The following is a 12,128-nucleotide window of genomic DNA, read 5'->3' on the forward strand; positions in this document are numbered from 1 at the left end:
AAAAAAAAAAAAAAAAAAAAAAAAAAAAAAAAAAAAAAAAAAAAAAAAAAATAGGGACATAGTTTTTATCTGCGCCTCAAATAGTCTTACTTGGTGGCTAATTCGACGTCGTTTCCCATTGCCACGTACACCTCCCACGTGTGAATTCAATCCAATTTTCAACGCCCAATTTGAGAAAATAAAATAAAATAATTGAAAATGTCGGATTTATCTTGCCACGTGTCTAGTAGGGGCCCACGAATAGTACAACGTTTGTCAGATCAGAAAACCGGGTTTTAAAGGCTATGATAATGATTGATTACTATATTAGCTGTTTTAGTCAAAGTTTGGTACGGCAAATATTAAACGACCGTTTAGTCAACTCACCTTCTTTTTTTTTTCAACTATATTAGATTTAAAAAAAAAAAAAACAATAAGACTTTTAGTTCCCTTTTCCACACACATTTCTACAACATTGTCGATAAATATTCATCGTCGTCTCACGTTCAAATTTCGAAATTTTAATTTCATATTCCGTCCGTTCAAATTAGAGTTGTACGGAAATATTAAGATATTAGAAAGAGAAAGTAGCTTTTCGAAACTGTCCTAAAACACAAGATAAAAGTTGTCTATGATACATGGACGAAAGACGAACCAGACCGTGACGGCTCCAACATTTTCCTACGTCCATTACAACATAGTCATATTACTTACTCATTGCTTCTAAGAGGGACAACTATTCTCACTGACCAACACAAGTCATTTCAGTATGACTTGTCTTTGCTCACTCATAGCTCTAAGTAAAACACGCTTAACTTTGAAGTTTTTTATGATTAAACTAATGAAAATGAACGTATACTTTGTTGGTATAGATAGTAACTTTCAATTCTTTTAAGTCTTTCTTAGTCATCTTATCTTAAGATTATTCTCATTTGAATGTAGTTCTCGCTTCATTCATGTATATCTCCGAGTGTCACAACAACATGTGTTAAGTCATGCATGCCTTCCAATAATATATGTTCGGGATAATGATAACTATGGTAACGATGTTCGACTACTAACCTTAATGAAAATGAACGTATCTCGTTATTTCCTATCTTCGGTGCTACTTTTCTCTCTCCAAGGAATGAAGTTGAGATGTATAAAAAAAAAAATTAGGATACTCGGGTGATTTCGTCACCTTCCTTTATGTCGTACTTAGCTTATTGACGTGTAACGCCCATACCCAGGATACAAAATCCTAAATTCAACACTTGTTGGCCTTGAAATTTCCTTGCAACATGATCACGTTACTTACTTTTCGCTTTTTAAGAGTGAAGACTATCCCCACAAACCAACGCAAGTCAGTTCAGCCTGTTTTGTCCTCACTTACATGCATCTTGGAAAAATTTCCAATACGTCACCTACCTAACACATAATTGCTCGAAGCAAAACAGCTTAATTTTAAAGTTTTTATGATTAAGCTACCGAAAAGAAAGACGCATCTTGTTTGGTATAGCTTTTAAGTGTTTCTCACTGGGACGTGATCTTGAATCATTCATTTACTCCTCTTTTACTTGGGTATCACACGACAGGTCTCGTATTAAATATTATTATTTTATATACATGGGTATCCACTAATTGACAACTAAGGAGGTGAAAAAAATAATAATTTATTTAGTGTGAAAAATAGGAAGAGAAATTAAAAAAATAATTTTGTAATCTGAATTTTAATTATTTAAAAAAAGAATTTAAAAATAGTATATCCGAATCTTGTTTTTTCCGTTAATATTTTCCCATTTATATCCGTTCTCCAATCTATTTCACGGGATCCATCGTAACCTTATGCTAAAACCAAAACATAACTGACCATTTAAATATTAAATTATATATATATATATATATATATGAGAGAGAGAGAGAGAGTGTGGCACGTGAGGAGGAGAAGGTCGGTGCTTTGAAAATCAGATTTCATTTTAGCTAAATTACTAATTTACCCTTCTCATTTCACCCACGTGTCATATAAGTTCGGACTAAATTTTTAATTTTGTGTTGAATAAATTTATTAGACGTGTATACCAGAGTTGGAATGGACAAATCATTTGAGTTAGGATTGGTCGAGTTGGTGACCCGAGCAACTACAATAGAATCCACAATTCAACACAATTTTCTAGACTGGGTTGTCAAGTTCGTGACTCGAACAACTTGACACGTCTGGATTAGTTGGATCGTGTTACGTTGTCACGATCAATGATATTTAAAAATATTAAGAAAGTTACTAAATTTTTATTTTTCTGTCTAATAAATTTTCTAAGAATGGACATGAATTGAGAAATTATTTGGACCGGATTAATCAAGTTGGTAACCCGAGCAACTAACACAGACTTTGCAATGTAATCCAACTTTTTGAGTTGGGATGTCAAGCTATTCTAATTCTTATTATTCTTATTTTAAAAAAATCATATTTATTACATTAATAAATAAGATCTTATAAAACTCAAATATTAAACCTTTGTACCTCCGTTCTATCCATTACAAATGTCAAATATTTTTAATCTAGATTTAAGCTGGCTGGGTTGACTCAATATTCAGGCCGGTTGGATTGACCCAATAGAAAAGTCAACCCATGAACCGATTGAGATTGTAAAAATTTAACCCAATCTAAATTAACAAAAAAAAAAATAATAATAATCTAACCCAACCTAACTCAATCTTAGTTTGAATTGGTCGGGTTATCTGATCACATGAACCTTAAAATAAAAAAAAAAAAAAAAGAAAATATTTTTTAATATTGTTTTTACATTGTGTTATAAAAATAATTTATTTAAAAATAAATAATAATGATAAATTTAATTTTTGAAAAAAGAAAAAGAAAATAAGTCCTGAAATCAAAACGGCCGTGTTTTGTTACGTAGCTGTTTGTCCGTCGGATCTCTCCCTCCTTCCCTCTTTAACTCTCTCTATAAAACTCAAAATCCTTCCCCTTCTTCTTCTCCATTCTCCTTCCCTCTCCTCAACAATGGCGGTCGCTTCCAGAGACAGGCTCACTGACCTTCAAATCCCCAGGCTATGGAAGGACAGAGACGCCACCAGCCCTGAGCGCACCAAGGTCTGGACTGAACCCAAGCTCCGCTCCGATAGAAAGGTTCCCGTCGTTTACTATCTCTCCCGAAATGGCCACCTCCAACACCCTCATTTCATGGAGGTTCCTCTTTCCTCCTCCGAAGGCCTCTATCTCAGAGGTTGTTCACAATCCTCTTCTTCATTTTCATTTTCGTTTTTTTGTTTTTTCGATTTCTCCTGCTTCTTTGACTTTGATTCTCACATTTCACTCTCTTTTCGAATGTTTCTGTTCATCAGATGTTATCAATCGTCTCAATCTTCTTCGAGGAAATGGAATGGCGACTGCGTACTCGTGGTCGTCTAAGAGGTGAATTTAATGGCGGTTTTCGTTTTCTTCGTTTCGATTTTGTTCATATTCTGATTTCTAGGGTTTTAATTGGTTTTAGGAGCTACAAGAATGGGTTCGTATGGCACGATTTGTCGGAGAATGATTTCATTTATCCATTGCATGGTAAAGAGTATGTTCTCAAAGGATCGGAGATTCTTCATTCCTCTTTAGAGAGCCGAGTTCAAGGCTCGGAATCTTCGAGGTCTTTGAGGCCGCCGGAGATTCATAAACTCGACGGCGAGGAGTCCGATTCCCCGATCCTCTCTCGTAGACGGAACCAGTCGTGGAGTTCCGTCGACTTCCATGAGTACAAAGTCTATAAGACCGATTCGAGCTTTGACTCGTCGGCTAAAGCCGCCGCTGCCGATGCTTCGACTCAGACTGACGAGAAGCATCGGCGGAGGAGACGAGCGGTGAGGGAGGAAGAGAAGAAGGAAGAGAAAGAAACAGAGGAGGTTCATGGTGAATCAAACCCTACGCCGAGTACAGAGCTCAATACGGAAGAAATTTCTCCTCCTCTCTCGGATTCAAGCCCCGAAACTCTAGAATCTCTGATGAAAGCCGACGGACGTTTGATCATTTCCGAAGCCGCCAACGCTAATCGGACGGCCGAGAGTTTTCCGAGCGGGAGGATGAGGGCATCGGCGGTTCTAATGCAATTAATTTCATGTGGATCGATGTCGTTCAAGGACTGTGCAGCACCATCAATTGGGGATCAAGAATTTGCCCTCGTTGGTCACTGTAAATCCGGAGTACCTCGCATAGGCAGGAAAGAACCAGCAACAGAGATATCGACGGAAATTATGGGTTTCTCCGGCGTACGGTTGGAAGACAAGGAATACTTCAGTGGAAGCCTAATCGAAACCCAGAAAGTAAAGAACGCTCCAGCGGCTCTGAAGAGGTCATCTTCTTACAATGCAGATAGGTAAGGTTTCTTGTTTCTTGTTTCTGTGATTGATTGATTACTTTTCAAGTCTGAAATATTTTTGATTCTCTGCCTGAGGCTTCTGGGCCACCATTGGATTTGCCTGTAAGATTCGTACGGGACTGGGAAAAAGAAAAGATAAAAAGTAGACTAAAATCAACATTCATTTTGTTTGTAGCACTGCTATAGTTGATTCAGAAATGTACTGTTTTGATCCCATTTGAACTGTTTGTTTCCTCATCTAGCAAAACAAGGACTGTAGACTGCCCACCATCTACCTTCGTTCAGTCCATTTCATTTCATTCAATTTTCTGTCCCACAGTTCACAGATGATCTGATAATTTGATTGAATGCTCTGTTTCTGTTTGGTTTTGGGTCTTAAGTAGGAAGATGAATCCACCCAACTAGGGGAGTCTGCCTTCCATCTGTTTGTTTCTATATTCCAAAGAGAAGAGACTTTGATTGAAGAATACCATACCCAACTCCCAATCTAACATCACCATACGAGCTTTCATCCATTCTTCTTTGATATTGTTTGTTTTAGCCCATTACGTATAGCAGTCAACCTCATGGTTTTAAAACGTCTTTGCTAGGGAGAGGTTTTCACACCTTTGTAAATGCTTTTTTTCCCTTATCCAACCGATATGAGATCTCATAATCCACCCCCTTGGGGGTCCAGTGTTCTTACCGGCACACCGCCTGGTGTGTAACAAACTCTGATACCATTTGTAACAGTTCAAGCCTACCTCTACTAGATATTGTCCGTTTTAGCCCGTTGTGTATAACCGTTAGCCTCACAATTTTAAAATGCATCTGCTATTGAGAGTTTTCCACTCCCTTAAAAATGCTTCGTTCCCTTACCTAACCTACGTGGGATCTCACACTTTTTGCCTTTGCTGCTTGCTTTGTATGATTGTTTATAAATGTTCTTTAGCTAGTAACTACAGAAGCCCTGAAGGATTGGGGAATGGTGAAGAAAGTCGAAACTCAAAATTGGTGAATGAATCATGTGTTTGAATTGCAGGGCATCACAGCTGCAAATGTCGGAGAAGGAGATCGATGCAGCAGCACGTGCGAAATGCATACCGAGAAAGCACAGGTCATCCGGCCAAGGAACAAAGAGGGAGACTAGCAACATAACCGACGGCCCTTCCATCACCACCAGCAATACACAACATGGAAGCAAAAGACTCACACAGAACAACAATGAATAGACAGACCCAATACAACACAATCCTTCTGAAACTCTCATCAAACAAGGAGAAAAGAAGAAGAAGCAGCCCCCGCCCGCCCGCCCGCACCGGGCACCGTCCAAAGCAGACAAGAAAAAAGGTGCATTGTAAACTGAGAAATTTGATTTAGTTTTTTGCGTAGAGAGAGTCAACTTAGTGTTAGTGGGGGTTGAATTTTTTGCATGAATGTTGATGAAATAGAGGCATTAAGGCTCCCAATGTGACAACTTTTGTTTGACCAAGGCTACAATGAGCGTTGGAATTGGGAAAGGATAGGTGGTGATAGGTGGTCACGGGTAACGAGTAGGGTAGGGGCGTCGGCAGTGGAAGGGCCGACAGTTGCCATATTGGAGAAGAGAAGACGTGACTTGTAAAATGGACATTTGTAATGTACTTGCTATTATAAATTATTGAGCATTGCTGATTGTTGTGGCTGTTTTCACAAGTGGTGCGAGTTTTTGCACCAAAATAGAACAGCCGTGGAGAATAGGGACTTGCTCACTTGTCGAGGCTCGCTCGCTCTCTCTCTCTCTCGACCGTTGATCGAAACTTTATGCCTACATTCACTGTCTTATTAGGAATTTTTCTTCGAGATGGAGAATAACTAGATAAGAACAAAATAGCAATATTGATATAGGAATGTCGATGGTTTTAGATATGATGGAAATGTCAATCTTGAACTTGTGAGATCTTACATCGGTAGGAGAAACGAACGAGTAATGATAAAAATAAAATAAAAAATCTTTGCACAGTTGCGGAAAATTTTTTGGTGACTCGCCGAATTTTTTGCATTTTCAACCTACGCGCAAAGCTACGTCCCTTAACGCTCCTCAACACCTCCTACGAAGTCACAAAAGATACCCCACGAAACCCTCCCTCGAACTGAATCTCCGACGAGATTGAAAGGTCCACATTTGAAACAAACAATGAGCAAGCTTGTAGAGGAAGGTGAGCTCATAAGTTGTTTGTTCTGTGAAGAGGAGGGCGAGCTCAATGAGTTCAGTATGGTTTCGGAATGTATAATAACAGCATGACAAGTATGGGTTTAAGAAAAATGATAACATCGGAAAAAATTCACGTTTTGTAAGTGGATAAGGTATTACGATGTCGTGAAGGAGAGAAGGAAATAAATCGAGATGTTGGGCAGCCTGATCTGGAAAGAAACGGGAAACTTCCCCATTTTTTATGATGAGTATCGATGCGTACGCTATGATGATGATGCATCATCATAGCCTCGCATGACAGTAAGGGGTCTACTGACCTCTAGACGTCACTACGAAAAGCTAACTCGACTATGATGGGTCTAGGGAGGTGCGAACTGCTTGGGGGTCCACACTCGCACGTATGGGTCACGGGTAGGAAAGTACTACACATCAAATTTTTGTCCGGATTGGAGGTCACGCTTATGATAGTTCTTAAATGATAGGTCCCTTAGATCATGAGTTGCATGTGTTTGCATTTCCTCACCCTAATAGGGTCACGTATTGAGTATTTCTTAAAATACTCAAGTCGTGTGCTACTTCTTTTCAGGTAAAAGCAAGACATTCATGTACGGCTGACGACATCCTAATTCGAGACCATGGTACATGCATAGGTAGCTATACTTGTTTTCGAAGACTTATGGTTAGAATAGGGTCTTTTAATTTCAACGTTATTTATTTTATTTAATTTTTCGTGTGTCATTTAAACGATGTTTTCGAACACGTAAGTCCATGACAATGTTTTAAGAGGAAGGTTATGTTTCATAATGAAGTTTTTAAATGTTTAATTTCTCATATGAGTATAGATGATGATGACGATAGCAACTCTAAGTGGAAATTTAGGGTCGTTACAGTGGAAACCTCTCGAAATCCTTCAGGGGAAAACCCTGTTGGATGATGGAAGTCTCACATCGACTAATTTAGGGAATGATCATGGGTTTATAAGTGAGGAATACTACCTCCATTGGAATGAGGCCTTTTGGGGAAGCCCAAAGTAAAGCCATGAGAGCTTATGCTCAAAGTGGACAATATCATACCATTGTGGAGAGTCGTGTTCGTCTATCATGGTATCAGAGCCATGCCCTAAACTTAGTCGTGCCAATAGATTGGTAAATCCTCAAATCCTCAAATATCGAACAAAGAACTCCTAAAGAAAAGGAGCCAAGCCCCTCCTCGAAGGCAGTCAAAAATGACTAAGACTCCAAAGGAGTCGAGCCTCGATTAAGGGGAGGCGCACTTTGTTCGAGGGGAGGTGTTGGATGATGGAAGTCTCACATCGACTAATTTAGGGAATGATCATGGGTTTATAAGTGAGGAATACTACCTCCATTGGAATGAGGCCTTTTGGGGAAGCCCAAAGTAAAGCCATGAGAGCTTATGCTCAAAGTGGACAATATCATACCATTGTGGAGAGTCGTGTTCGTCTATCAAACCCAACTAAGGCAATATACGCGAGTAATGGGTTTAGATTGTTACAGAACCGATGGTCAAATAAAAATACCAAAAGAAATTTAAAACCTAGCTCGAGATAATTATGTTCGAAATTAGACGTGTTCGTTCTCCATCTAGATCAAGAGGCATAACATGCTTCACCAAAGAACACTCTTAATTGCTCTTAATATATCAAATTTTCAACCTAAACTTTTCAATTGATTAATTCACTTGTAAGCTTTTAATGCCTTAAATTTCTCCATCTACTGAATTTAAAAACAATTAATTAATAAAAGGAATCCAAAGACAAAAAAATATGACAGAAATTGACGTTAAGATATGCAATCACATACAATCGTGTTTGAGATCTATCATTAAACAACATTTCATGGTCTTGTCTCAATTTTCAGTCCGGGCAGTATTGAATGCGTAATACTTCTCTACACACGATCCACACACATGAATCTCTAGATGAGCTCGTATACATACTCCTAGACTTAGCTTTCAGCTAGCATGCACTCACACTGCTAGTATACCACAGAGGGAAGGGAGGGAGCGTGCATAGTTTCATGGTGTACATATATCAAATTGTAACATCATAACGAACATAAATGTCGTAAGGTACATGTCTGGACCGATCATAACGAAAAAGTATCCCCGATGCACGTAAACACACAATATGCATGAGGTCCCTATAATTTAAATTCATGACATATATTTGTGGTGCAATATATATCTTCGTTCTTTTCCAACATTACATAATCATTCCATATCATTACATAAGATAAAAATACTCTAAGGTACCTTACTTTCATAATAGGTTATATTTATCAATAACATAACGAGTAAACATGACAATTATCATCATAACAGCACATCATAACATATTAAGCAAACATAATAATTAACAATGCGTACAACGGCTATAGGGCATTGCGCCACTCATGCTTCAAACAATTAATCCAACTCGAGCAGTAGTGAAGTCACTTACATAGTATGAAAGGTATCGTATTGTATTCTTTACCAGAATCTTAGAGTTTGAATCTCCACCGTACTTTAAGGATGTTCAAGAATTAATTTAAGTCAGGTCGAAACTTTTTTAAACCTAATCCCATTGTTCGGGTTGTAAATTTTTTCAATCAAAATAATTTTTATTTTTTAAATTATTTAGTTTAGATTGTTGGGGTTATTTACAATTTTGTTAGTAAAGTAAAACACTAGTTCCTAAAATATATATTTATTTATTTTCAAACATTTAATTAAGATTTACGGCTTAATTTCAACTTATACCTTAAAAATTTCCTTCTAAATATTTAAAAATTATTTTAAGAGCTGTCAAAAATAAATAACCAAAAAAATAATTATGACAGTAAATAAAAAAAAATTATTTTTTGCAAACAAAAATGTATTAAATTAACGCTTGGTTTAACCCAGAACTAACCCTATCTATGAAATTTTCATTTATTTGAATTCAATCGAACCCAAATCAGTTCATAACTCAACCTAAACCGTACAAATTAGGTTGGACCGATTGAATTTCTCACTTGTTTTAGTTGTATGACTATTATTTCTTATGTCCTTGTATACATAGGATTAAGGTAGGGGTGTACATGGTCCGGGTTGGGTTGGGTTGAAGGATTTTTTTGATCCAACCCAAAAGTTCGGGTTGGTTGGATTAGTAACTCAACCCAACTCGAAAATTTTCACAACCCAACTCAAGCCAACCTCTATTTTCAGGTTGGGTTTGAGTTGAGTTGTCGGATTGTTAAAAAAAAATTATTTTTATAAAAAATTATTTATCCACAATTTATAATTATTCGGATACAATCTTACATAAAAGATAATTAAAAGTTCAAAAATCAGTCTATAATTATTCACACAAAAAAAAAAAAAAACAATCAAGAACAAAGAGCGAAAATAGTAACATATTAACATAGTTCAACATTGTCATAAAACTAAAAACAACTAAAATATCGACATTGGTTGAGAATGGGTTAAGCAAGAAAAATATAAAGATAGATCATAAAATTAAAAAAAAAAAAAACAATAAAAATGATTATATATAACAAAAATAAAAAAATATTTTATATATTGTTATTTGACTCGGATCAACCTGAGGGTTTTATCCCATGAATCCGAAACCGAACCGAGTCAATTCGGGTTCAGAAAAATGAACCCAACCCAACCCAACCCTTATAGTTCGGATTGAGTTGGTCCAGGTTGTCGGGTTGAATGTACACCTCTAGATTAAACTGTCAACTTAAGTATAGCTCAATAACTCAGGATATATACTCTCAACCAAATGTCAGCTCTAGACCCTCGACCCTTGTTATAAACCCAAAATAATTCTAAATAATTATGCATTAATTTATGAAAAATTATTTAATGGCTAATTAATTTTAAAATTGGGGTTTATTGAATTATTTAATGTTAAGGTTTACAACTTTAGGCACATAGATGCATGTGATTAATAATTAAATAAACAAAAAAGTTAGTATAAAGTGGAAAGAAAATGGACCAACTAGTTATTGCTTGAAGCATATGCTTAGAAGATCCTCTTCTCCCACAACATCATAAACCAACCCCCCACCACCTCCCATTTCTTCCCAACAACCTACCCTCTTCTTTCCTCTTGGGACCTTTCAAAATCCATCCATGGCTTCCCCCTCGACGCCTTTTCCTCGGTCCGAGCTCGAGTTCTCGACGGCTTTTCGGACGTTCTTCTTTGGGGAGATCAGTAGCTACGATGTGAAGAAACGAGAACGTAGGTTCTGATCGTTACACAACGATGGTGCAGCCACGTGCATCATTTTGGGCAACGACTACTCTTTGGCATATTAGAAAACTGTGTGAGTCAGACGACAAAATAATGAAGTCAACGTGTACAAGAAAAGCTACTTTTGTCCGAGATTTGGTATTTTGTTTTCCTGATTCTTAGATGACTTTCCGCATTTTGTTATTTATCTTATTAACTATTTATATGTTCATGATTCTTCGTTGAGTTGAATCTCTATCGTTTTGTTGGAATTACTATATCGAGAGATTCTGGAACTGCGTTTAAATATTTCTTTGTAGATTTTTCTAATTTGAAACGCCTACGAAAGAGGCTTTTTATTGTGGAATAATGATACATCTAGGAAGCTTCGTTATATTAATCTTAGATTTGTGTACAAAAATTTTTGATAAGGACTTTTACCTATGCTTACTCATCAACCTTTTTGGTTATTTTCTATTGAATGTAACCTAGTTTATGATCCGACTTTGTAACCTAGTTTATGAAACCATTCTTGTTCATTTGGTTTAAGGTATTATACGTTTATAATTCATATCTTTTATATTATAAGTTTAACGGTTGTAGTGTGGATATTGAACCATCTATTTGAATGGTAGTTTTTACTTATCCACTTAACTATGCTTGAATACTTATCACTGAACTATGCTTGAATTGGTTTTTTAGTAGAGATTATACCATTTTTTTTTTTTTTGTAAGAACGATGATTTCATATGTGAAATTTGACTTAGAATTGTTATTTTTTTTTTCTCAACAAATATGAAAAACATAACAATTCTATTTAAAATATGCATTAAATTTTTTGGAAAATATCAAATATCCACAAATGCATTTTCCTCTCACATCAATTTCCACTCTTCGAATCAAACTTCTTTCAGTGTATGTAGATTCATCCTTACTTAGAGACGAAAACATTAGGGAAGCCATTAGTGATAAGTCCTTCCCAGTTTTCATTTTCCCCCTCTTCGTCAATGTTCGCTATTATGTTTTCCAATTGGTATTAAAGAGGGTACCAACTCTTTCTATGATTAGGAAACCTCTTACACGAAGTCATCATCAAAAGTAGTCGAGTAGCGTGATTAAAAAGTGGTCATAATCACAAAGGAGAAAGAAAATAAATTGGAGAAGAAATTAGGTCAGAAATCATTCTCGAATATAGGCCTCAAGCTCGAAAACTTAACCAAACTCTAAACCTCAGCCTCGATGGCCCCACCATCCAAATCGCAAGCTTAAAACTAAACCACATCAGGCTCGGACTACCCATGCGATCAACTCATGAGAACACAACCATAGGTCACTCTCTCAAGCTGCAGCTATTGTAACACGCCGACTCCCTTCTTCTCCAACTCGACTTAAACGA

At 36.7% G+C, this 12,128-nt stretch overlaps 1 protein-coding gene across 1 annotated transcript; it reads left to right on the forward strand.

Annotated features, from left to right (window-relative positions):
* Window positions 1-2,913: 2,913 nt before the first annotated feature.
* Window positions 2,914-5,992, forward strand: LOC111464820 (protein UPSTREAM OF FLC-like). Its single transcript, XM_023109071.1, has 4 exons — window positions 2,914-3,200; window positions 3,319-3,388; window positions 3,468-4,334; window positions 5,359-5,992. Exons 1-4 carry the CDS (start codon window positions 2,978-2,980, stop codon window positions 5,546-5,548), a joined length of 1,350 nt encoding a protein of 449 aa, XP_022964839.1. The 5' UTR covers window positions 2,914-2,977; the 3' UTR covers window positions 5,549-5,992.
* The last annotated feature ends 6,136 nt before the right edge of the window (window positions 5,993-12,128 follow it).

Source organism: Cucurbita moschata, unplaced genomic scaffold (genome assembly GCF_002738365.1).
Source record: "Cucurbita moschata cultivar Rifu unplaced genomic scaffold, Cmos_1.0 Cmo_Scf00031, whole genome shotgun sequence".
Classification (NCBI taxonomy): domain Eukaryota; kingdom Viridiplantae; phylum Streptophyta; class Magnoliopsida; order Cucurbitales; family Cucurbitaceae; genus Cucurbita; species Cucurbita moschata.

Bases quoted from the DNA above. Each gene is read 5' to 3' on its own strand.
- LOC111464820 (XM_023109071.1), top strand. From the start codon at position 2,978: ATGGCGGTCGCTTCCAGAGACAGGCTCACTGACCTTCAAATCCCCAGG. The intron at 3,201-3,318 runs GTTGTTCACAAT...TCTGTTCATCAG, and splicing joins CGAAGGCCTCTATCTCAGAG to ATGTTATCAATCGTCTCAAT. The intron at 4,335-5,358 runs GTAAGGTTTCTT...TTTGAATTGCAG, and splicing joins TCTTCTTACAATGCAGATAG to GGCATCACAGCTGCAAATGT.